Here is a 26,755-nt window from a genome sequence, read left to right as displayed (position 1 = left end):
TATTGAGAGGGCTGTTACTGTATCAAAAAATAATTCAGTTTGTTTTTCTGTGACTATTCTGCTTTGCTAATTACAGCAGCAAGATAGCTGTGGAATATGAAATATATATGCACAAGAAATCTCTTCTTTCCTTCTCAGTACACTCCTCATAAACCCTGTACTATATTATTACCATACCATGATATTAGGGTGACCTCATCGCTCAAGATTGACCTGAAAGATATACTGTTGTCCTCCCATCTGGCAATCACTGCCGACATGAACAGTGTTTACTGCTCAAAAATTTGTCACAGCCCATTGAACTCACCTATGCAATATGGACAGCACTGACCCTTCCTTAAGACGGGTCTCTCGCAGGTTACAAGGGGGCAGGATTCAGAGTAGCAGCTGATAATCCCGTCCATGCAGACGCAGCTTGTACAGACATTAGGTTTCCAAGACTCAGCAGCCAGGAAAATGTCGCCCTCGTCATTTTTGCAGTAGCTGGGGACACTTTCATTGCTTGGGACAGAAGGCTGCAGGGAATCATCTGAAAGAGTAAATGGAGACATTTAGCAGCAGGAAATCACAGCTCAGATTACCTGCACGTTGAAAGGCCAGGGATATCTTGTGTAATGTGTATTTTTCCTGGCATGATCTAATATCCCCTGTGATCACATCCCTCTATCTCTCCTTAGTATACCGGATATCAAATATAATGTATCTTAATGTTACCATTAATATAACAAACAATCGGCCTTCTGTTGAAAAGCAAATAGGGTGCTGGTATTATATTATAATTTGGAGGGACACCAATAAAACATGTTTATTTGATTAAATAGTTAAGTAAAAGTTTTTTTTTCTGAGCCCACTTTAAAAACAACAATAGCCATTGAGTCGAATTCTCAGAAGTGTAGTTCTGCAGGCACAGTGATTGCACGGAAAGCATAGGCAGGAGGCGTGAATGTGGGTTATTGATTGCACTAAAGATAGCACCAAAAATCTATATGTTGTAAAACTCCATTTCCTTGCAGGAATTTAGTTCTAAACTAATCATTTCACCTAATAATTTAGCACAAATAGTTTATCGTCATCCCTTGCACAGAGCAGTAATTTAGCAGATATTATATTACTATAATGTGCTGCACCTACAGCAACCAATAAGAAGGTAGCATTTATCACCTGTTGAAAAGCAAACATCTATAGTTGCTATGGGTTAATGCACTTTAATGCCTTTTATTACATAAGGGGGAAGGGCTCTAGTGCCCCCACACACCTCTGAAAGCCTCATCTCTGGTCCTTTTGAAATCAAAGCAGTCTGTGACCATGCTCTGTTTTTAACAATGATAACTGAACATATATCAGCTTGATGATAAAAAAAAGATGGATCTACATTGGAAAATTGCCTTTGCTCTAATAGACTTGTGCCTTTAAAGGGCAAAAATACGACCATTTTGTGTCATTCTGTGGCCACTAAAGCAAATAAAGTTCTGTGTTGCATAAAAAAGGGCATAAACTCAAGGGATGAAAACATAATTATGCCTCTTTATAGGTCCCTGATAAGGCCTCATCTGGAGTATGCAGTGCAGTTTTGGACTCCAGTCCTTAAGAGGGATATAAATGAGCTGGAGAGAGTGCAGAGACTAAGTGCAACTAAATTGGTTAGAGGGACGGAAGAGTTAAATTATGAGGGTAGACTGTCAAGGTCGGGGCTGTTTTCTCTGGAAAAAAGGCGCTTGCGAGGGGACATGATTACACTTTACAAGTACATTAGAGGACATTATAGACAAATAGCAGGGGACCTTTTCACCATAAAGAGGATCACCGTACCAGACTAGACTAGAAGAACTTTCATTTGAAGCAACATAGTGATATTGTGATGTCTGATTCTGTTAAAGGAACAGTAACACCAAAAAATGTAAGTGTTTTAAAGTAATGAAAAGATCACGTACTGTTGCCCTGCACTGGTAAAACTGATCTGTTTGCTTCAGAAACACTACTATAGTTCATATAAATGGAGCAATGGCGGAAATTGAAAAACGGCTTTATGTCACAGGTTAACTAATGGATAACAGATAACACCATTAGACAGACAGAGCTTATCTGCTGTGTAACTTGAGCTTTTTCTCCTTTGAATGGCTGCCCCCATTGCTACACAGCAGCTTATTTATATAAACAATAGTAGTGTTTCTGAAGCAAACACAGCAGTTTTACCAGTGCAGGGCAACACTGCATTATATTTTTATTCCTTTAAAACACTTTTATTTTTTTGACATTACTGTTCCTTTAAGGATGGCTTGGATGATTTCTTCGAAGCATAATATCCATGGACTTTGGTCTTTTTTCAACCCAATTTACCTATGTAACCAGTCTTATTTCAACTTGGGCAGTCCGGTTTTCAGAAAGGGTTTCCAGGACAATGTTGCCTGCCTTGTTTTCAGAATAGGAAATCCAGACAGGACACTCCTTGATTGATGTTGTGATCGCTGCATCATAGCTCTGAACCCTGGCTTTGTCCTGTGACATCACCAACCCCCCCCCCCTGCCCAGAGTAGGGACAGCTTAATCAGTGCATTGACCACCATAGAAAGCAGAGGAACGTAGAATCTATCACTTTGCAATAGGACAAGTGGAGGGAAAAGTTGGATTACTCTTTGAGACTATGGTGGGGGGCTGAAGCACAGGCAATCTGACTTGCTTTTCTTTAAGTTTTGGATTCAGGTATTCAATAGCAATTAGATATATACATAACGTTTAAACCGTGTAATTTCATGTACACCAGAAAGTTGCAGTTCGGGGGAGAGAGGAACCCTTTAATAGGTGCACATTTGCACTTGCTGCTGTTGGTAACGGGGTCCAAAAGCTGCTAATTCACTGCACTGGCTCAGTTCTGCTCTATTTTTCTTTCTGTCTAAATAAAGCAGGATTTAGTTTGATGCCTCAACTTCTCAATTTCTACTGACAATACTCAACAGCATCTGTCTCTGAATGTGTATGCCGGCTGCCATCAGCGAAGGACTGCAGTTCAATGGGGAATGCAAACGGAAACAAGATAAACATGGCATTGTGTAAAGGCAGGTTCTGTCACTGATACTCTCCCAATGCTTACTTACAAATCTGCTCTAATTATACCAAGAAATCTGCACAGAGAATACAGGATGTAGCACCAATAAAACATAAATATAGGCAGCATCTTCTTTCCAGGTCCTGACCTGCTCTGGCAGGTTTGCTGTTATTTCAGGAATAAGCCACCACATAATTATTTCAGAGCGGTACAAGGTCAAAACTGCCATTCGCTGTGCATTCAATTACTAGACATCATATTCAGAACCTGCATGATGTTAACAGTGTCCCCCTCATTTGCTCGCACTATATCAGACCTAATGCAGCCTCCATAAAGTTTTCATGTTTTGAGATGAATGAAAATCATTGCTGTACAGAGATACAGAGAAGATGGAGAATTTACTAGTAAATTATACATATTCTCATAAATATGTGCCTTGCCCAGTTATTCAGTATTTGTGAAAATCAAATGTCCCACAGGTTGGGATGTTTAATCTTCTTATGTTTGCACCTAGTGAAGAGCGAAATGTTTTGCCAGGTTTCACCGCGAAAAAGACGGCCATAGACTCCAATGGGTGAAAAAACGTGTTGAGCGTTGAAAAAAATTTGTCGTCCATAGACTTCAATGCATTTGTCGAATTTTTGCTGTTTTGTGAATTTTTGGTGAAAAGGGTCACTTTTTGTACGATGAACAAAAATAATAACAAGCTTGGATATTTAATAGATATTTAATTTAATATTTATTTATAATAATTGTGATTGTGACTATATATCACCGTTAGGTCCACTTTTAATTTGACTTTGATTAACTACATAAATGTGATGGCCATAGAGCTGCAATGTTTAGCCCTGCTGCTCCATAGTATGGGGGTCATAGGTTCAATCATAACAATCCCAACTAGGGTGCTTTCTGTAAATAGTTTATATTAATACACAGGTTTCCTCCCACATGCCAAATATATACAGAAAGGTAAAATTGCCAGTGTGTGTGTGACTTAAAGGCACTTTCAGTGAACTTTTAATATGATGTAGAAAGTGATATTTGGAAACAATCTGCAACTAGTTTTCATTTTTGATTGTTTTTAGTTTTTGAGTTATTTAGCTTTTTTTTTCTTCAATAGCTCTCCATTTTGAAATTTCAGAAATCTGGTTGCTAGGTTCCATATTATCCTAGCAACCATGCATGCATTTGAATGAGAGACTGCAATATGATTAGGAGAAGGCCTGAATAGAAAGGCAAGTAATAAAAAAATAGCAACAACAATACATATGTAGCCTTAGAGAGCATTTGTTTTTAGATGGTCAGTGACCCCATCTAAAAGTGAAAAGAATCAAAAGAATGCAAATAATTCAAAAACTATAAAAAAGAATTAGTGATTTTTTACTTAGAATATTATTAAAGGTTCACACCCCTTTAATATGATTAACTTAATCTTAAATTGCAAGATTCACTGGGGTAGAGACTGATATTAATGATGTATAATTTATGGAAATCACAGTAGAATATGTTAGTACAGGTATGGGACCTGTTATCCAGAATGCTTGGGACCTGGGGTTTTCTGGATAATGGATCTTTCTGTAATTTGGGTCTTCGTGCCTTAAGTCTACTAGAAATTCATTTAAACATTAAATAAACCCAATAGGCTGCTTCCAATAAGGATCTATTATATCTTAGTTGGGATCAAGTACAAGCTACTGTTTTATTATTACAGAGAAAAAGGCAATCATTTTTAAAAATTTGGATTATTTGGATAAAATGGAGTCTATGGGAGACAGCCATTCCGTAATTTGGAGCTTTCTGGATATCGGGTTCTGGATAAGGGATCCTGTACCTGTATTATAAAATAAATAATATTGACCCTCATATCCACAACAAAATATTGGGTCAAATATTGACACATAAAGAACCAGCAGGGAATAAGGATCCTAGGAATAACAACAAAATGCAGTTTATTAACCAGCTGGACTACCTAAATGTATTGTGCCTTCACTGATTCAGTTGCACCATGGAAGAAAAATGACACAATTTACTGTATGAGTCTGCTTAGCAAGAACTCAGGGGCAGCATGGTGGAACAACTGATCACAGCAGGTGGTTTGGGAAAGCTCTTCCGAAATGTGCATGACATTTCATGATGACATAGTGTAGTGTTTGTAGTGTTGGAGCTTATAAACCTGAATGTCTGTCTGTTTTACTTGAATAAAGGCCAAGGAATCTCTGGCAGAGTGTACCACACAATTTGGAAGAAGAAGCCATGTGTAATTGCCCCATATGACCTTGGACTGCAAGACAGCTAATATAAAAGCAATGAGGCTCAGAATAAAATCATTAGTTGAAAAGTGTCCTTGGAACCATATGTTTCTCCATTTTGGCTGCTACAGGTAATTGTGCAGCCATTGTCCCTCTGTAATATATATAGGTATAAGACCTGTAATCCAAAATGCTCAGGATCTGGGGCTTTCTGGATAAGAGATCTTTGTGTAATTTGGATCTCCATACCATAGTTCTACTAAAGAAAAATGTAAATATTAAAGAAAGCCAGTAGGATTGTTTTGTCTTCAGTAAGGATTAATATTATCCTAGTTGGGATCAAGTACAAGGTACAGTTTTAATATTACAGTGAAAAAGGAAATCATTTTTAAAAATTAGAATGACTTGATTAAAATGGAGTCTATGGGAGATGGCCGTAATTCTGAGTTTTCTGGATAACAGGTTTCCGGATAACAACCTTCATTCTGTCATGCTGAAAGCTTTAAACTGTTACCTTGTTTTCGCAGCCTTCTGCATAAGGTATTCCAGGAAAGTGCTGCATTAACACTAATTTACAAATATAATTTTCTATGAGCCGTGACTGTACCTCCTCTACAACATGATATCACACGTGAAAGGCAATTTGGCAACTAGCATTAAGAGTAGCTCTGAATATGTAACTTTGATCTCCAGAAATCAAGATTGAGTGCAATCTTCTACCTTCCCTGAAATCCTATTTTATGTCATGAAGCAGAGCATGTATCAGCTTGAGACTGTATCTCGCAACATTATGTACCTCCAGGCTACAAATTCACTAGAGATACTTGTCCATGCTTCTTTCCTTTCAGTGTTTCTTGTATTTTATAAATTATATATGTTATTGTTTCAATCAAAACATACAGAGAATGGTATAGAGTATGCTTATTCTATTGCTTTAGTAGCAGTTAATATACTTTGCAGATCTATGAACCGGCTTCTCAGTGCATTTAAGAACGATGCTTATAGGCATTCTGCTCCCTTTAAAACCCCCAGTATAAGTTGAATTTACAAAGCTTTTCCTTTCGTTGACATGTACCCTAACGACAATAAATTTTAAATTAGGGCGTTACTGGGCCCCCTACACCTGCAGGGCCTGCTTCCTCTGTAGTTACACCCGAGTTTCCATAAACACAGTTATCACAGTATTTGTGTTAAAATGCTATTGGCATCCATTGCGTATGGCACAAGTCAGTTGCAACTACTTTTGTAATTCACTAAGAGGGCCTTGGAATTACTGCCAGCTCCAGGCTGTTGGTAAATCCAGGGTTCCCTTGTGCCAGCACAAACAAGAAAGCTTGGTGCTTAAAGGAAATGTATAATATAAAAATAAATATGATATAACTCTAAGGGTTTTTTTTTTATACTAAACTCTGAATGCAAAAATAACGAAAAATTTGTGATTTTTTTTAATAACTTTTAAAAAATCACAAACTTTTCGGAATTAATTAAACCCCGAGGATGGAAAAGTCAGAATCAGAAAATCCACCATCTCAGACCTGTCGAGGTTGCATATAAGTCAATGGGAAAAGTCCCAATGATTTTTTTGATGTGTGCTGGGTTTCGTGCAATACCCCGAAGTTTTCAGGTAAAAATCATGAAAATCTGAATATTTTTTTCCTGCAAAGCAAATTTTCGGGAACATGTAATAAAAAATAAGTTTGATCTAAATTTGTAGCAGAAAATATTGAGATAAATTCAGATTTTGATAAATAACCCCCTTAATCTAAGTCAAATACCTTAACTCGATGCACAGTTCTATCTCAGTGGACATGCACAATAACAAAGGCTGTGCATGCACCTCCTTGTTGAAATTGATTCAGCAATGACACAGAGGAAACAATAATACCTATAAGTCATTGCTGACCCAAAATATTAGTGGCATACTATTCTGTCTTTTTTAAAAAAGTATTTGTAGCTACACGTACTTCTCTGTGTAGGGGCAATGTACACATAAATTTGCAGCCAACATATTAGTCTGCACTTACGCTTGTTATGGTAAATGGGGCTTATACTTGTAATTTAGCAAAACATTATTTTCCAAGGCAAAGAGAACAAAATAACAACATTTACGTACATTTCAGAATATTGTAATGTGTTTACTATAATATTAATATATTTTGTAATTTAAACATTTTATGTGTCCCCTTCCCATCACTAAAACAAGTACTTTACCACATTCTCCTCTAGAAGGGTATTCTGTTGTGTTCTAATGAAGACTAGGTGAAATGGAATGCAGATGAAGCAGAAATCAATATTTTTATTTGCAAGATGTTTTATCTTTATTTGCTCATCTCCACTTGGAGAATCCATATATGAAAAACACCTGCATCCCGCTTACATGTTGATTCCTTTCAACTGCGTAAATCAAGGTCTCTGGTGAAATGACCTCTTAAATAGCATGCAGATTAAAACCATAGACTTAATCAAGACCAACAATGTGGGGTATGCAGGGCTTCTTTTTGACTCTTGACATTTGTCAAGGTTAACACAGTGATTTATTGACCCGCTGGAAAAAATATATCTGTGGAGCTACAGTCAAGCCAGTATTTCTTTATATGAAACAGTAACTTTTGTCTGGTTCTAGCGATGTCAGTTGAAGATGTTTGTCCTAACGGTGCTTAAAAGAGTCAAATACAGACAGCTAGGACAAAGCCAAAATTACATAATAAATATTACTGATGTTGCAGTGTCCCCCAGCTTTCTGCATTCTAAATGAGGAGCAAGCAAGTGGTGTTCCATGGAACCCTGTGTGGTGGGCACTGGTGCATGTCTTCTCTCTACACTGTATTCTAAGGGAGAGAAATTAAAATTTCTAAAACATTAAAATATCCATTTTATCCATCATATTTTACATAACTCAAGTGTAAATCAGGGGGTGTGCCTATACAGAAAGACCAGTGCATCTTTGAAATTACTGAAGAGTCATACATGAGATAAGCACCGCCATCCATCAAGCCTAACACCTTTCGGTTAAACCGAGGAGGTGCTGTAAAAGAAAAATAAATCCATATACATGGAAAAGAGACAAAATAAATCACAAGAAATTGTTAGACAATAATCCATCTTTGTAGTAAAGCTTAAAGCAATTACAGAATACTGCACATGTGAGCGTTCTTATACAGGACTATTTTTTAGATAACAGTTTACAGTGATTTATAATGGAAATGCCATACAGCTTCCATACTAGACAAAGACACAACCTCTCTGCAAATATTTTTTAACCCGTGTACATTATAGTAAATTCCTCCAGAAGATGCAATTTTTTTATTTAGTAATATGTGATTTATTTTTAGCAATCAGGAAAAAAGTGAATTAAGGATGTTACCGATTGGTTTGAAGACTTGCATGGCATTCTGTTATTCTTTTTAAAATAACAGCCTAAACATTTCTGCCAGTAGAAAACCATAGAATTCGACTGCTCTAAAGGGGACTCCAAAGTAAAACTTTGCCTAATGAAAGAAAATATAATTCTTCCAATACACATTTATTAAGAATTGTCATTGGTTTTAACTGTAAATGCATTGGCAATTGAAAGCACTGATCTCAGCCTTTCAAGCTTCTTCTTCCATTTGATAAAAGAGACAATCCCTGAAACATGTTGTGGGCAATGCCATAATAAAATATTTGCATGGAGAGTCTTAGTTACATTTCATTTTTCAATAATTCTGGACCCAGGCGGGTGTTAATCTTTTGTAACAACTTACTCTATGACTCTTTAATTTATGCTGCAACATTGGGACTTTTGCATAGCCTTCTTCACAGGTTTGTTGAACAGCTGGTTCTGCTACATGTCTGATTTACACAGGTTAAGAACATTGTATTCTAAACAGTATACCTGGACATTGAGGACAGCAAGAATCCTGGGTACGTGTTGGGTTCTGGCAAAGAAGAGGTGGACAGACCTCAGTTTCACACAGCACCCGCCCACTATGGCAAGTGCACTGGGTGCATGTATCAATATTCCAGGTTTCCCCTTCAACAAAGTACTCTCCTCCAGGAGCATGGCAAACGGATGGGTCTGCAAGTTCTGGATTCTGTGCATCAGAATCATCTGTCAAAATAATGATATTAATACATTATACACTGTGTTTCAATACATTGTTGTATATGATCCAAAAATCATAAACCATAATCTATCCATCATACAAGTCTACTCAGACCAAACAGTTGGGAGTTCCACAAACATCAGCTAATTAGTAAAGACTAGCAATTTATTAGGAACCCCATTCATTTTAGTGGGAAAAGAGTATAGATGTATGATATGTGTTTGCGTTAGATCTAAACTATGTATAAGACTCCGGGTGCAGTAATCACTTGTGGAATAAGCTATATCTATTAGATATATTAAATAATACAGTGCTGCATAATGCAAGACAACTTATGTTACTGGTTACTGTCTTCACACATAGGGGCAGATTTATCAAGGGTCGAAGTGAATTAAGTAAAAAAAATCGAAATTCGAAGTAATTTTTTGGATACTTCGACCACCGAATAGGATACTACGACTTCGACTTAGAATTTGATTAGAAGTAAAATAGTTTGAATATCCGACCATTCGATAATCGAAGTACGATAATCGAAGTACTGTCTCTTTAAAAAAACTTCTATTTCAATACTTCGCCAAAGAGCTATGTTAGCCTTTGGGGACCTTCTAGAGCATTTTTCTAAGTTTTTGGAAGTCGAAGTAAAATCATTCGATCGATCGCTGAAATCCTTTGAATCGTTCGACCGCAGGATACCCAAATTCGATGATAAAAACGTAGACTTCGAAGTCGAAGTATTCCAATTTGATGGTAGAATTTCAAAGTATTTTTAACTTCGAAATTCAACCCTTGATAAATCTGCCCCATAGCATTGATAACTGTCGCACAGCAGGTGTAATACAGCTGCCCGTGTCTTAGTCTGAGCAGTAGGTTGATAAACACATTTCCGATTGACGGTGCCTGAAATCTGTACAGCTTTTAATGGATGCCGGGTCAATGAACATTGGAAAGTATTAGCATCTCAAAAACATATAATTGCAGGCTGTTTTAGCAATTTCATATATTCCTGCAAAACAAGATGATAATTAAAGCCATCTGGGATCTCTTAACTCTACGATATTTGGAGTATATAAATGTATTTGCCTACACGCCTGCCTAGGACAAGAATGTTATGTCCTATAAAAGAGGGAAAAAGTACTACTAAAACTCACATGGAAAAATGTCTGAGAGGGAAGATAAAAGCATTGTATGCTATCCTACTGTATATAAGCAATTCATTATCCAAGAAATTGATTTTCAAGGCTGTCTTTGTAACCCACTACCTGTATAGTTTTGAATGCGTGTGCTACTAATTATTCTATTTTTGATTTTGTTTAAATATTCCCAAAACCTGCATGGTTGGTAGGACCATGGTTCCGGTTTATCATACAGCTCCCCAAACACTAGTATATAATAAAGGCAGTTCTGGAACCAAGGCAGGAGTAAGCTGGCCATATACTGTACATGGTGGTACAGGTATGGGACCTGTTATCCAGAATGCTCGGGACCTGGGGATCTTTCCATAATTTGAATCTTCATACCTTAAGTCTACTATAAAATCATGTGAACATTAAATAAACCCAATAGGCTGGTTTTGCTTCCAATCCACATTAATTATATCTTAATTGGGATCAAGTACAAGGTACTGTTTTATTATTACAGAGAAAAAAGGAAATTATTTTAAAACATTTGGATTATTTGGATAAAATGGATTCAATGGGAGACGGCCATTCCGTAATTCTGAACTTTCTGGAAAATAGGTTTCCAGATAATGGATCCCATACCGGTATTTTATGGTTTGTGTCTAATGCGTCTAATGAAATTGGATTGAAATTCTTCAATCACACTCCTTTTGTGTCCTTTTCTGAGATCCTGTGTTTTTCACCCTTACTATAAAATGTTTTGACCTCTATAGCACCATCCCATCTCTCATTGGTCTAAAGCCAAGGGCATATAGAGCGTTGGCTCCGCTGCAGAAAAAAATGCATGCTGAGAGTAGCAGAGCCAACACTCCATGTGCCCTTGGCCTTAAAATACACAGTGGGAAAGAAGTATCCACTTATGCATGCAGGCCCGGATTTGTGGCGAGGCCACATAGGCCCGGGCCTAGGGCGGAACATTTTTGGGGGCGGCACCCAGCCACTCTATGAGGAGCACTCTATGGGGAAACATGTAGGTATCCCCTTCCACCTCTTTCCCATCACTTACCAAGTTAGGGGATGGCGACACTACCACCAGCTGACAATCTGTACCTCAAGCTTGATCTAGACAAGCTCTCTACATCAGCATGTACATGGGGTATGTGCTTGTAGGCCTTAGTGCTCTTGCACTTCTGCCCTGGGTGATAGTAAATGACCTCTAACGAAAGCATCCATAAATTAGCACCTGATGACAATGTATCAGCCATGACAATGCTTTGTATTTTTGCCATTTTATGATTACGGTACAAAATGAATAGAACATTGTTTCAACAAGATTTTTTCCAAAAGTATAAATTTTTGATCATCGTGTTAAATAACTGAATGATCCTAGAAATCCCTTGTCACTTTTTTTTTTTTTTAAATAAAAACAGATGGCATTTAATTCTCAAATTAAAGCAATAATTGGTAACTATTCCAAACAGCAAAGCCACATTTATTTAACTTTAAATTTAAAAGTTGGTTTAATTTAACTTGGTTGTTGCTGACTATTCTGCCTTGGTCATTTGAAGGAGTTCAGGCCAAGCATAGCAGATAACACGACCTTCTGTTGTTCCAGACCTCAGTCTCTGTGTGAGATAACTATTAGCATTTGGTTCTGGTATAAGGAGCAGCATGCAAATCTAACAGCCCAATGGTGGTATAACAACAGCTTATTAATAATAATTAGGTCAAACTTTTATGTTGATGATTTTATTATGAAGCTACAGATGGTCTTTATTTATCTCTGTTAGGACGGGTGCCTAAAGACACAAGCTACATTATATGCAATCTCATGAATCTGCATTATAATTCTTCAGGCATTCACCTGCTATCTACCAATACAGATTCCTTTCGGTCCAAGATTACTTATTTATGAGCAATGTACCCTCTCATTTGAACCTTTTAAACACAGAATTAAAAGTGTATGCAGCGAGGTGAGTAGTCCAATATTATAAATCATCTTTTATTGTGATTCTTTAACATTCTTATATTTAAAAGAGTACATTATTTCTTACAATATTCAGGTTGCAGTGAGTTATGGGACACACATGCTAAATCTAAGCACTATTAATGAGGACCTATTTTGCAAGTTCTTTTTTTTTGTACTGTAAATATTTAAACATAATTCACTGAGCTATTAGCTGATGTTTGATTTTGTGGTGTTGGATTTAAAATTATAATAAAAAAAACATTATAAATAGATAGATGATAGATAGATACACAACTGTAATGGGAAGTGCCAGCGCTTGTACTAGTACCTGCGACCAGTGATGTGCGAATTTGTCCTGTTTCGCCCAAAAATTCGCAAATTTCCAGCAAAATTTGCGAAACGATTATTTTGACACCCACGTCAATTTTGATGCTCTCATTAAAGTCAATGGACGTCCAAATAATGTTGAATAGAGACAGTTTTGACGCAAGTGACTATTCAGACGCGCGTCAAACTTTCGCCACAGTTTCACAAATTTATTTGCCGCTGGTGAAACGTGAAATTTCACTGCAAATTTGCGCCTGCCGAATTTATTCGCCCGTCACTACCTTTGACATTCTCCAGTGCTATCAAAATGCCAGATGTGAAACAATACAAAGAAGAATACATATTGGTATATATATTTTATACATATATATATATATATGAGTGTATAGATAAGTCAGTATAAATATGTGCATATGTTTGCACTGGGATTCAGTTGAAGGCATTTTTTCAACCCAACTTAACTATGTAACTATGCATGTTACTATGTTTGCCCCTTCTCCCTTTAACAGCCAATGGGTGCCATGTTTAATCACAAACAGCGTGCTTAACAGTGTGAATCAGAATTTATGTTTTGAAGTGCCTTTCTCAAGTCTTATATAAGTATGTCTCTGTCTGTTACTTAGTCTAAGATATTAAATATTATTGTGCCATAACTACTGCAATGTCATTGATTAATGTTACGTTTTGTTCCTTTGCCAGGCCAGGCTTATTCTTTATAAGGCAATCATAACTAAAGGAACTGGTTCACATCATGTTGAGCAGTCTGCTGCTAAATAGCCTGTACAGAGGTTTTTTTTTTTCTTGCTGCCACAAGGATTAGGCTAAGATCTCCAAGGAATCAGACTGCTCATTGACGTAGATAATGCTAAGTTAGGAAGGGTATCCAGTGAAGCAACATTAATCAGTCTATCATTGTTCTCATACTTGTGGTTTTTCCTGAAGTCAAATCACATTTCAACTGATCATCAACAGAGATGAATGTTACTAGCAAACAAAACATTCTCTACCCCTTCCAGCCGATCCAGGATATATCAGCACCATACCATTTAGAGAAAAGGGGAATTAGAACACTTGCAATATTGAACCTTAAATATAATCTCTTAGGGTCAACAATAAATAGGCTTAGTAAATTCAAAGGCACATTAAATCAGCATAAAGCTTCTGGGATAAAATGTAATAGATGGTTGTTGATATCTACATCTTTCTACAGCAAATCATTGAGAAAAGGACATTGAAGGCTCAATCGTGTACTATGGGTATTATTCCAAATGTATTATTCCAAGGGTCTATACAGAAAATATGGGTCAGTCATTTTATATAATATATATAAATAGGTTTCATATGTCTATTCAACCTGCAGAAGCTATAAGCTTGTATTAGTGCAAGCAGGGTGAAAGGAGAAGAGGATCAAACTGCAGGAAGAGGGGCCTTGTGATACAGGGGGGTTGTTCACCGTTAAATTAACTTTTAATATGATGTAGGGAGTGATATTCTGAGACAGTTTGCAATTGGTCTTCGTTTTTGTATTATTTGCATTTTTTTAGTTATTTGAGCTTTTCATTCAGCTGCTCTTCAATTTGCAATTTCTGCAATCTGGTTGCTAGGGTGCATATTACTATAGAGACTGGAATATGAATAGGAGAGGGCCTGAACGGAAGGATGAGTAATAAATAGTAGCAAAAACAATAAATATATATCCTTGGAGAGCATTTGTTTTTTTAGATAGGGTCATCGATCCCCATTCGAAAGTTGGAAAGAGTCAGAAAAAGAAAGCAAAAAAATTCAAAAACTACAAAAATAAAAAACAAAACCATTTGGACAGATATAATATCAATATATCAATATATATTATATCAATTCCAGCTATCAGGATTATCAGGAGTATGTGAGGAGTTTCAGGAGAATAATAGCTGGAGGTTATGAACTGGAACTCCTCATTGTGAATATAAAATGTGAAACATCATATAGTTCAATAATACAGCATATAAACTGTACTTTTTCCAAGCACATTCCCTGGCCACTGACACCACCTGAAGGGTAGTGGGTCTAGGAAAATGCTTCTCTGCACAGTCTTAAAACAAGTTCTTTAGAGACAACAGTCTGGCATGTGCTTAGTGCTGGAGTTACTTGACATAATGAGCTATAATATGACATCTTTCAACCAACTCAGGTGGCTGAGAGAAACCTTGCTTAAAGCAACCAGCGATCCTTACAAGGAGATACATTAAACCTCTTCTACAGTAACTGTCAGAGAGAGAGAGTGAGAGAGAGAGAGAGAGAGAGAGAGGGTGATAAGCATTTATACTAAAACAGTTGTGTTTGGTTTGATTTCACTTTCAGAAATGTCACTCAAGGCAATTTAATGTACCTCTTGGGCATTACAATAAGACAGATACTGTATCTCAACTGGACAAACGGTTTAAGCAGGTATAGTTTAGAAGGCAGCAAGAATGACTTTTTTTAAAAAAAAAAAATTCTGGTCTTCATAGATCAAGTGAGTTAACATTCCTGCTAGGAAAACATCCGCTATTCAAGAGGTTAAAAGATTTTTTACTTCCTACCACCACCAGCTTGCCACTATCTGTAAAGGAATCATTATATGCAATTAAGGAGAAAAATAAAAGGCAATTACTAGCACTGGAAACTTTCTGCTTCATCAAATTTATCTTCATCACTTCTCTGTATGCTGTTCATATGCCGTACCAGTCAGAGTAACGTAACCCTCAACATTTGCCAAATACTCTCATGGGCAACAGTTCAGTACACTGTGAAAGTAAAATCAGTTTCCTCACTGCTAAGAAGGTGCAGGTTGACCATCCATTCATTTTGTAACCATTATTACAGTATATGCAGAATTGTCGGGACCTGGGGTTTTCTGGATAAGGATCGCTGTACCTTGTCTACTAAAAAAAATATTTAAACATTAAATAAGCCCAATAGAATTGCTTTGCCTAAAATAAGGATTAATTATATATTAGCTGGGATCCAGGACAATGTTTTATTATCACAGAGAAAAAAAAAGAGGGACGGAAGACTTAAATTATGAGGGTAGACTGTCAAGGTTGGGGTTGTTTTCTCTGGAAAAAAGGCGCTTGCGAGGGGACATGATTACACTTTACAAGTACATTAGAGGACATTATAGACAAATAGCAGGGGACATTTTTACCCATAAAGTGGATCACCGTACCAGAGGCCACCCCTTTAGACTAGAAGAAAAGAACTTTCATTTGAAGCAATGTAGGGGGTTCTTCACAGACAGGACAGTGAGGTTGTGGAATGCACTGCCGGGTGATGTTGTGATGGCTGATTCAGTTAATGCCTTTAAGAATGGCTTGATTTTTTGGACAGACATAATATCAAAGGCTATTGTGATACTAACCTCTATAGTTAGTATAGGTATGGGTATATAGAATTTAATTAAAAGTAGGGAGGGGTGTGTGTGTAGATGCTGGGTTTTCATTTGGAGGGGTTGAACTTGATGGAGTTTGTCTCTTTTCAACCCAATTTAACTATGTAACTAACTAAGTAACTATGTAAAGTTCAAGTTTTGCATAAAAAAGGGCATTAACTCAAGGGATGAAAACTCCCATAAACTTGAAATTTGAAAAAAATAAACAACCAATCAAAATTTATTAAAAAATAATGACATTTTTTAAATTTGGGCGAATAGGATCGACCTGCGAACTCAAATCTGATTCGATCAAATTTAATTTGAGGTTTTTTTGTTTTTTTTTAAAAAATTGATTTTCAACAAAACAACTCCAAATTGATTGTTGGATGTTCCCCATAGGCTAAAACACCAATTTGGCAGGTTTTAGATGGCGAATAGTCAACTTTGAATTCTTAAAGGGACAGTACATGAAAAATTTCAAAATTCGAATTTCACATTTTTTTTTAAACTCGAAACGAATTTGGACTATTCCCTAGTCGAATTACATTAAATAAACTCAAATTTTGAATTTTAAAATTTTAATTTTCAATTCGACCCTTGATAAATGTGTCCCTAAGTGTCCTGCTAAATGGTACTCATTATAAGTTACAATTGTTTTAAGTATTCAGTTATTTCTCACTAACCATGCCAAATATATCACACTGACCCATTGGTTACTAGGTCCCTACTCTCTGAGAGCTTGGACAACAATATATGAAAGAAGGGCTATAGAAGGCTATAATAAAAGCTGTGGCCAGGTATTTGAGGCAAGGACAGTTTAAGACTTGATAAGAAAAATATAACAATGGGAAAACATCAGTCAAATACAAATAAAATAAATAATGAATGTTTAAGTGGTCCCTGAAGAAAGAGAGCGGAAGAAGCTTGAACAGTGAATTAATAACATGAGTAAGTAATTGCACAGATTTATATCAGATGTGTACCAGTGTACATGAGACTCGCCAGTTGGTATCTGTGCCTCCAGATGGAAAATTAGTAAATTTAAATTAGGACTGGGAATAAAGCAGATAACTGACTTACTCCCACATGGCCACAAAGATTTTACAGTTCCTTGAGACTATATGGAGATGACTGATGCTGCATAAATCTTGAACAGACATAAAACTCTGTCCAACCTCAGTTTCCAATGTGATGCTGACAAAACATCACTGCAGCAAAGAAATACATCATGCAACACTTCAATCAGCATGGGGTAGGATATTTAAGCTCCCATTTATACCAATTTATTTATTTGTTTACCTTCAAACACTTTTTTTCAGTCCAGTTGGTTTCAGATAGTTTACCAGAAATAAAGACTTTTTCCATTTACTTACTATTTTTATTTGTGACCGTTTTTCTAATATTGAAGTGTAGCTAGAATTGATACAATAGTTGCTAATATGCCACACATTAACTAATTGTAGCAACTAAATGTAGCAAATTGTAACAGTTCAGAATGCCCGTGGATCACTGAGCTGCAAGACTACAATACCTGAGACAGGAACATTAAACTTTAAACTTACATTTTGGGAAAACAGTAAAAACAAATAAATAATAAAAAAAAAAGATGGAAAGCATTTAAAAAAAGTATTTGTTTATGGTGAACAGTGTAAAAATAACTCAACTGAAAAAAAGTGTTTGGAAGGTTGAACAACTCCTTAAAGCTTTATGAATTGAAGAGCTTTTTGTCCTTTCTGGACTAGATGGCTGATCAAAGCAAAAATGTGGTTTAAAAAAACTACCTTCATTTATAGGGGATGCTCCCTTTACCAACTCTGTCATTAGAACAAAAAATGCCAACCAGGCAATCCAATACAATATTTATTCAAAATGTGTAGTAGCTCAAGTGAAAAGTTGTGTCTGTGTAAACTAGAGATATGGAGTGAAAAGTATAATTGGCAATATCAGGGTTTATACCTGGGCATGAAGGGCAGCATTGTCCTGGGTATATAGTGGGGCTAGTACAGCCGGGAACAGGACATGTAATGAGTCCACACATTTCTTTGCCATTGTGACAATAGCACTCACGACATCCATCGTGCCAACTCTCTTCATTTTCATGGCGTCGACCATCCATTGCCAAGCATGAGCCTGTTTTGACTGGGGGCACCACAGAAGTCGTTTCTGAAATAAATCGGATATTACTGTTACTATAGTTTAACAAAACAACCATTATTATTGTTTTTTATTTCCCATGCAATGCACCTTACATATGCAGATGGTCCTTTATTCTTAATCTTAGACCACTGTGTGTAAATAGAGGGTCAATAACTTATAATAGTGAAAAGGCCGCGTATGCGGGTCCATTTACTAAGCAGATGTCTAGTGCTTAAAAATGTTGCAAATGCATCAAGCCTTATGCAAACTGACAAATACTTTAGTGCCCATTGTTCTGTTTTGAATGGGACACAAAGTTTGGACAAGTTTCAACCTCCATATAAGGAGCTAAATAGGGTGGGGACATGGGGCCCCCTTGCATGCCTCCCACATAAATGCTATTCACTAGGGGGCACATTTACTAAGCTTGAGTGAAGGATTCGAAGTAAAAAAACTTTGAATTTCGAAGTAATTTTTTGGGTACTTCGACCATCGAATAGGCTACTACGACCTTCGACTACAACTTTGATTCGAACGATTCAAACTAAAAATCGTTCGACTATTCGACTACATACTTCGGCAGTTTAAACCTACCGAGGTACAATGTTAGCCTATGGGGACCTTCCCCATCAGTTTTCTAAGGTTTTTTTGATCAAAGAAAAATCCTTCGATCGATTGATTAAAATCCTTCGAATCGATCGATTCAAAGGATTTTATCGTTCAATCAAAATTTTTTCCTTCAATCGATCGATCGTAGGATTTGCGGTAAATCCTTTGACTTCGATATTCGAATTCGTAGGATTTTACTTCGAGGGTCGAATTCAAGGGTTTATTAACCCTCGATATTCGACCCTTAGTAAATGTGCCCCTAGGTGTAAGTGTCATGGATGCCACGGAAGCACTACCTTGTTCAGCTCCTTGCACCTGAAGTACCAAGTTTAATTAATTAAGCATTTTCCCTCGTAATATAAGGTACTAAGTATGCCCAGGAGCAGTAACTCATGGCATGGGTGAACTAGGTGCCTTTTATTATATAACCCCATTAGTCCTTTACTTCTGACACATCAGTGGAAAGCAAAGTCCATTTAAAAAAATGTGTGTAACCTTTTATTGAGAAGGTGAAAGTGAGCGTATTTCATCTGACTAAATATTTATTATGGACTACTTCTTCTGCATTCTGCCTGAGATACAGGGACATATTTATTAGAGGGGGGACAGATAGTTCACAAGAAGAGAACTGTAAAACCCTGTATACAGTATATGTTATATATCTGTTAGCAGAGCTAGTGAATTCTCTTCTGAAAAAGCATGGCAAACTGTCTGTAGCAGCTCATAATGTGATGACTACATTCTTACTCCTTGCACAAGCTCTCATGATTCCATAGGTTGGCCTGGGTTAAAATGAAAGTTTGTACAAACTCACGTGCACACTCAGGCCCTTTCTGCCACGATCCCGCTTGGTGCACAGCTCCTCAGGGAGACGGCCCTCCCAAAATTTACCGATAAAAAGCAATACAGGCTGGCACACAGAGCGATTCAAACCGGGGTGCAACCCCTGGTACGTTTATTGCGTCACAACGTTTCGGGGGCGTTCCCCCTTTGTCAGGTTAAAATGAAAGTTCACAGTTCTCCACCAAGCAACGAGTTTTGAAAAAGAATTAGAACAAAATGTACGTCAACTTGGAATAAGGGGTTTGGCATTACTTAAGGGTTTTGGCATTACAGACTTTGCCCCATATTTCAAATAACCGTGATGCAAATCCTAATTAGAGCAGCAACTATTATGGAAAATCTTCTCTGCACACAAATCTGATTTTTGCAAAAACAAGATTTAGAAAGGCTTCCTTTTCTGTCTTTCAAAGCAGTGCAAGGGGGAGAAATCAGAAGAAAACTTCAGGTGAAAGAGATACTTTACCTGCTAAACAATAAGACTGAGCAAGCATATACAAACACATTGCTCATTGTCTGGTGAGTATCTAAATGCTTCAGTCCTTCTCTGTGTTTACTCGCCACAAGGACATTTCAGGACTAATTGTAAATAATAACATTCCATCACTTGCACTTATTCCCAGTGAATCCTTGCTGCTTAATAAATGATGGGCTGCAAAGCCAAACTGAACAGTCACATTTGTTTTAAAAATGCCTGCCTTTTTCAGGTAGTGTTGTCATTTCAGTTAATAAGAATTATCTTCTGACCATTAAGATAATTCATTCCACGGGAAATCGATAACCAACTAATTCTTTGTAATGGACAATAGCACACAGTAATGAATTGATCCCCTTCTGTATGTAAAATGATGATCATCCATTGTATAAAACACTTTTATTAATAAAGCCTGTGCAATGGATTCTAATATGGCCTGAATCTGTGTAGATAGAGGAAAGACAGTCTGTAATTTGGTTTTGTGTAATATAATAGAATTCATATATACTGTAATGTGATAATTCATTATTAAATAGAAAGCACTGCATTATACAAGGTTCATTTACATTTAAAAATAATCTGCTTGACATTCCTGTCACTCTGTTTTAAAATGCATGTGGCTGCAGACTTTTAATAACTCATCTTCTGTTTGCTACTTCTTACTGCCTGCCACAGATGCTAAAAAATGCATCTTAAAACTAATATGATGGGGCTGTGTAAGTATAAGCAACAGAGAGTTGTTCATACTTCCTTGTCACCAAGCCAAGAGGTCCTCAGAAATTTACATTAGGAATGGGGGCTCAGGCTAGATAGCCGCTAGAAATAGAGGGAAGAGGGAAGAGGTTAGAGGGAGGTCTTCACACTTCCTTGTCACCAAGCCATGAGGTAGTTGATCAGTATACATGCTTGGTAAATCATAAGGAACTGGGGCTCAAACTAGAAATAGTATGGGAGAAGAGGTTAGAGGGAGGTCCTCACACTTTCTTGTCACCAAACCATGAGGTCCTCGATCAGTTTTCATGTTTGGCAACTCATTAGGAATAGGGGCTCAAGCTAGAAATATTATGGGGAAGAGGAAATAGGGAGGTCCTCAAACTTGCACAAATTAACCCGCTGTGGGGTGCTGACCGAAGGAATCATAGGAGACGTGTTTGCTCAATAATCTTGCGGCTTTATTGTGCACATCTAGTGAACATGTGGCAGTGGGTTGGTGAGGAAAGCTACGCGTTTCGTGCCTTAACTCTCCTGGCACTTCATCAGGGTCTAGTGTTTGTCACGTGCTCAGGGCTTTAAATAGACTAATTGAATGGTGTCAATCAAAACACACTAAATACATCGTGAAAAAAATCAAAAATATATAATAAATAATAAAACATTGTACGATGCTTTACATGTGATTCATTAAATATTTAAAAATACTGTGAACATTAAATATAGTGATCATGATAACAGTGTAGCACAGTATTTTTAAATATTTATTGAATCACATGTAAAGCATGTAGAAAGGGCAACAATTAACATGAGGTTCCATGACCTCACAGGTTTACTTAATTTAAAGGGATAATGTCATGATTTTAATGATGTTGTTTTTATTTCTAAATTACACTGTTTACACTTTTTTTTAGTTGTAATATTGGTGTGTAGGCAGCCATCTCAGGTCATTTTGCCTGGTTATGTGCTTTCAGTGGGACCTGGATTATACTATTGAGTGTTGTTCTAAGATCTACCAGGCAGCTGTTATCTTGTGTTAGGGAGCTGTTATCTGGTTACCTTCCCATTGTTCTGTTGTTAGGCTGCTGGGGGGGGAGGGGGTGATATCACTCCAACTTGCAGTACAGCAGTAAAGAGTGACTGAAGTTTATCAGAGCACAAGTCACATGACTGGGGGCAGCTGGGAAACTGACAATATGTCTAGCCCCATGTCAGATTTCAAAATTAAATATAAAAAAAATCTGTTTGCTATTTTGAGAAGTGGATTTCACTGCAGAATTCTGCTGGCAGCACTATTAGCTGATGCATTTTGGAAAAAATAGTTTTTCGCATGACAGTATCCCTTTAACAAGAGATATCTGAAAGGGACAGTATACACCCCCTTATTTAAAATAAGTAAAATGAATAGGGCTTGTCTTGAACAACTTTTTGCCTTTCGTTTTAATTGTGCAAAATCAAAGTTTTTTGTTATTTCTTGAGCTAAACAAGGAAATTGAAGCTACTCTATGTGTGGACCTTGTACGGTAGATCTGCCATTTTCTTCTGCACTATCACACCTTCTGTGTATAAAGAGCTGCCTGCATTAATCAATGTTCTTTCCAAGAATAGCATGTTAGTGGGACCAGTGGATAAGGAAAGGGCTCTGCTGCACAGTCTGATGCTGTTCTCTGCACCCAGTACTTGATTTTTTTATCTGGCTCTTGGTGCAGAGATCAACATACCCCAGCATGCAAGTGCTTTGTAAAATAGCACAAAGCAGCGAGCTTGTGCCCCTTAGCACTCTAGCACGTGAACAGGGTAATAATAAATGATAATAACAACACCCCTATGGGTGATCCCTAAATCTTTAGAATAATATCCTTGAGCAACCTATCAAAAATCTCATAACATCAGTTAACAGGTCAGAGCTTGATACTGATTGGATTGCAGTGTCCAATGTCAGCCATTTAAACAATGCCCACTCATTTAAGATTTAAGATTACACTGGTGTGGCTTTGGAGATTGTAATATTGTTACAAAAATTTCATGCAGGCAGCATAAGAAATGGAAGGGACAGCTATACACCCCTTAAAATTTTAGCCACTTCATTACAGAATAACTTTTAATGTTGTTTCTGTGATGCTATATTTCTACTACATTTTGTCAATACAGGTTTTACTACAGGCAGCCTTGATATATGAAAACATCCAAAACAACTGCGAAATACACATTTTATTTGCAGTTTCTTCTGGAGAAACACAATTTGTATATGCCTAGCTCCTCGTGTGTATAGTGGTCCCCAGTGCATTCAAGCACAAATTATGAATTTTTTTTACTGCTTTTATAATAATCTTCTGACATTGTTCTCTGTGAAGATATATTGATCTATGAGAATGCACATGATACTGAAAAAATAAATCTGTTGCATAGTTATTTGAAAATGCATCAAAGCACAATTTCCCCTAAAGGAAACATGATTGTGCAGAAGACTTATTATAAACTAATAAGAGTTTTGGGTTCTTAAAGGGCCAATTTATATTCATTTATTATTTGCCTTTTGCGGATATGACCTAATGATACCAAATGTCTGGTGTGATATAACTGGGGTCAGGCCAGCTAAACAAGGCCATTCACTAAAAGGACAAAGCTGTGCCAGTTCTGAAACTTGCTTTACTAAGTAAGTTTCTACCACATCTGATTTTTGGGTTATCCAGATTCTCAGGCCACTGCTAGATAATGAATAATTTGCCAACTCTAATGGAAAGGAAGAGAACCTTGCCCGATTGACCTGGCTTTGAGAGTTCGCTGTACTTGGCCCAGGGTCCCCCAGCTGATGTTCCTTTCAAAAGTCTGCCATGGGAAGTTCAGCTAGACGTTGCGTTGTGTTCAATCGGTAATGTATTCATTTTCTTACAATATATTATTATTATAATATTGATCAGTGTGTGTGTGTGAATTTTATTTCTATCCCTGCATGTGATAAGTCTGCCAGGGGAAGCTCGGCAAGACAGCATCATAAGTGGATGTCATCTGAACTAGGAAGGAAATGTGAATGAAGTGACAAGATTGGCAGTCCTTAAAACTGAAATTGGGGACATCATCTAATCATGTAACCATGGGCTATCAGGATCGCTTGTCAACAGCCCATTCATGTAAGTGCATGTTTTAACAAGTATAAGACATTACTCTCATTTCTAAAAATAAAGAAACATTTGAATAACAGGCACATTTAATTTGTCTGGCCAGCAACCTTAAGCAGGCTACTTCCTCTGTGCCATCAGCACCATTATTCATTAAAGGATAAGTAAGCCTTTAAAATTAATGTAAAAAAATTAGTTAACATAAACAATACATGTATCGCTTAACATCTTGGTATTAAAATAGAGGTTGAGTGAGGAGAGGAAGAAAATAGTACTGATAGTGGACCCCTGGTCTAAGGTTTTTGGGTGGGCCCCTGGTGTCGAAGTCTGACACTGGTCATAACACAATGTTTATAAATTAATGTAAGTGCTGTTGTCTGGCTAGAACACATAGCAATGCCTACATGCCCCTGCTTCATCACTGGCTGCCATCAGTAAATGATTTCTTAAGAATGATTTCCCCTTTATGCATTGTTCTGGATATGGATCTCTTTCATTGGGAAGATAAAAAAGTATAAACATTAAAGTACATATTTTCCCTTTTAAATATTATTTTAAATAAAAAAGAATCAGGCAATGTTTAAATGGCCCTTCCCATTCAGACTTCTGAATGGATTTTTAACAGTGGAGAAACTGATCGTGTACATGCAAAACGATGTATGCGTGTTTTGTTCTAATTGTGAGCAGTACAACCGCAAAGAGCCAAATGGCAAGAAAAACACACACAGAGACAATTCGTCCATCTGGCTACAGTGTCTGCTCATTAAAAAGTCATTCCCAGCTCCATGATGGGTTACTTCATTAGAATGTAGTAATTAAGAATGAAATTACTGCAAAAGTGAAACAAAGCTCTACTGAACAGAGGAACACTGTCAGAATATGACATTTATGTTCACTGGAGGAGCCATAATCATCAGGCAGCAATGTCTACAGTTTATTATTTAACATTTAAAACATATTCATATACCTTTATCATTTTTTTAAAGGAAAGAATTGAGAGGCTCACTAAATACTGTGTGCCACCTACCTCTGCATTTGCAGATGCGGCATCCATGATTGTCCTGTTCAAATCCCATTGGGCAAATTTTGCTGCAAGGGGCATCAGGACACTTTTTACAGCGACATATTTCACAACCATGCTTGTTCTTCCTGCAGTGCATAAATGTATATAGTGAGCAAGATTAGATCTTAATGGCTATAGACAAAGGTCTAAACATCAAAAAATGTCAGAATTAATCTTTTAATTACTTCTATCTTCATTTGATGAAAACAATGTAAGATAATTCCCAATTTGTAATAAAAAGAACATGAAAGAACATGACATCCTCAGCAACCAATAACCAAACAGGTATACAGGTAACCAGTAAATACTTCCTGCTGATTGGGTGCTATAGGCGATAGGAACTGTTGCAAACGTTGCATCTTATATTAGACCCCATAGAGCTTAATGATTGCTTGATGATACATATTCTAGACCATAATTAAAGTACAGAAAGCTGTAAAGTTGATTCCTTTAAGTCAGGGATAATATAATGGTTTGACTAGTGAGGACTAGTTCAGGGTATGCTGGTAAATGTATGCTTGTGGAAGAAAAAGATATATAGAAGTGATTGCGAATGTAGCATGTTCCAGTTAAAGGGTAACTATTGCGAAAATGAAAATTTTATATAAGCTTCATCATACTGAAATAAGAAATTTTCTAAATATAATCAATTAAAAATTCTGTATTGTTTCTGAAACAATCAAGTTACTCTTCTCTCTCCCCCTCTCAGTTGCTGACTCACTTCATTCTATCCTAATGCAAGAGTTGGTTGTCTGATCCAATATATCTTTCTTTTTTTTTTCTTTTGCCTAGAAAATGTATTATAACTCACTCTTTCAAAATCACTACACATCATGTCTCTCTACATGCTGGATTTGTACCAGAGACACTTATTTTGTTAGATTTTGTTTGTACTGGAATCAGTTATTTGAGCGAGCTCTAAATCATCTGCTAAGAAAGGGACCCCCCTGAAAGATACATTGGATCTAACTGTCAATTAATATCTGACACCGAACTCCTGCATGAAGAGAGAAGGAACAGAAACAGATGCTGAGAGAGGGATAGTGAAGATAAACATGATTATTTCAGACATATTTTTTAAATGATTATATTTAGTAAGATTCTTATTTCAGTATGATGAAACTTTTACTAAATCTTCGTTTTTCACAATAGTTCCCCTTTAACCACAAAAAAAAAAAAGCTGCCCTTTATCATGTGTTCTGGATTACACATTTCTAGAATACCCATGCTCTAGCATGACCTGTTGCTTTAGTTTTCTTTATGGATTTCCTTATGAACATTGGCAGGGATAATACTCTGTATGAACCCTAAACCCTATTAACCTCTGAAATCTGACCAAGAATAACTATTTTTTGCAGTTTCAGCTTGCATTTTATAGTAGAGCACTTTCTAAAGCTTTAGACTAGAAAGGCCTGGGCATCTTGATCCTCCAATGCATATATGCTAGTAGCCACCTCAAAAAGGAATATTTCTTGGTTAAACCAACAAAAAAATGCAGGGTTCTTAGACCCAAATAATAATCATCTGTGTTAAGTGTCTGCATTAGAATTAATGTCTTGGACCTCCAGGACCTCAGAATTTTTCTACTAGACTGTAGCTGGTCTCAGTACAGAAGGTTAT

General features: G+C 36.8%; 1 protein-coding gene across 1 annotated transcript in view; it reads right to left on the bottom strand.

Annotated features, from left to right (window-relative positions):
• LOC108717831 (cysteine-rich motor neuron 1 protein) overlaps window positions 1–26,755 on the bottom strand; it is a 537,917-nt gene that overhangs the window by 35,955 nt on the left and 475,207 nt on the right. The window contains exons 10-13 of the mRNA XM_018265214.2: window positions 25,100–25,221; window positions 18,139–18,345; window positions 9,167–9,382; window positions 308–529 (exon numbers count right to left, since the gene is read on the bottom strand). Coding sequence (XP_018120703.1) covers window positions 308–529; window positions 9,167–9,382; window positions 18,139–18,345; window positions 25,100–25,221 — 767 coding nt within the window. The remainder of the gene's footprint in view (window positions 1–307; window positions 530–9,166; window positions 9,383–18,138; window positions 18,346–25,099; window positions 25,222–26,755) is intronic.

The sequence above is a fragment of the Xenopus laevis genome, chromosome 5S, assembly GCF_017654675.1.
Source record: "Xenopus laevis strain J_2021 chromosome 5S, Xenopus_laevis_v10.1, whole genome shotgun sequence".
NCBI lineage: Eukaryota > Metazoa > Chordata > Amphibia > Anura > Pipidae > Xenopus > Xenopus laevis.
Note: the sequence above shows the minus strand (reverse complement) of the source record. Positions and strands in the feature narration are given on the sequence as shown.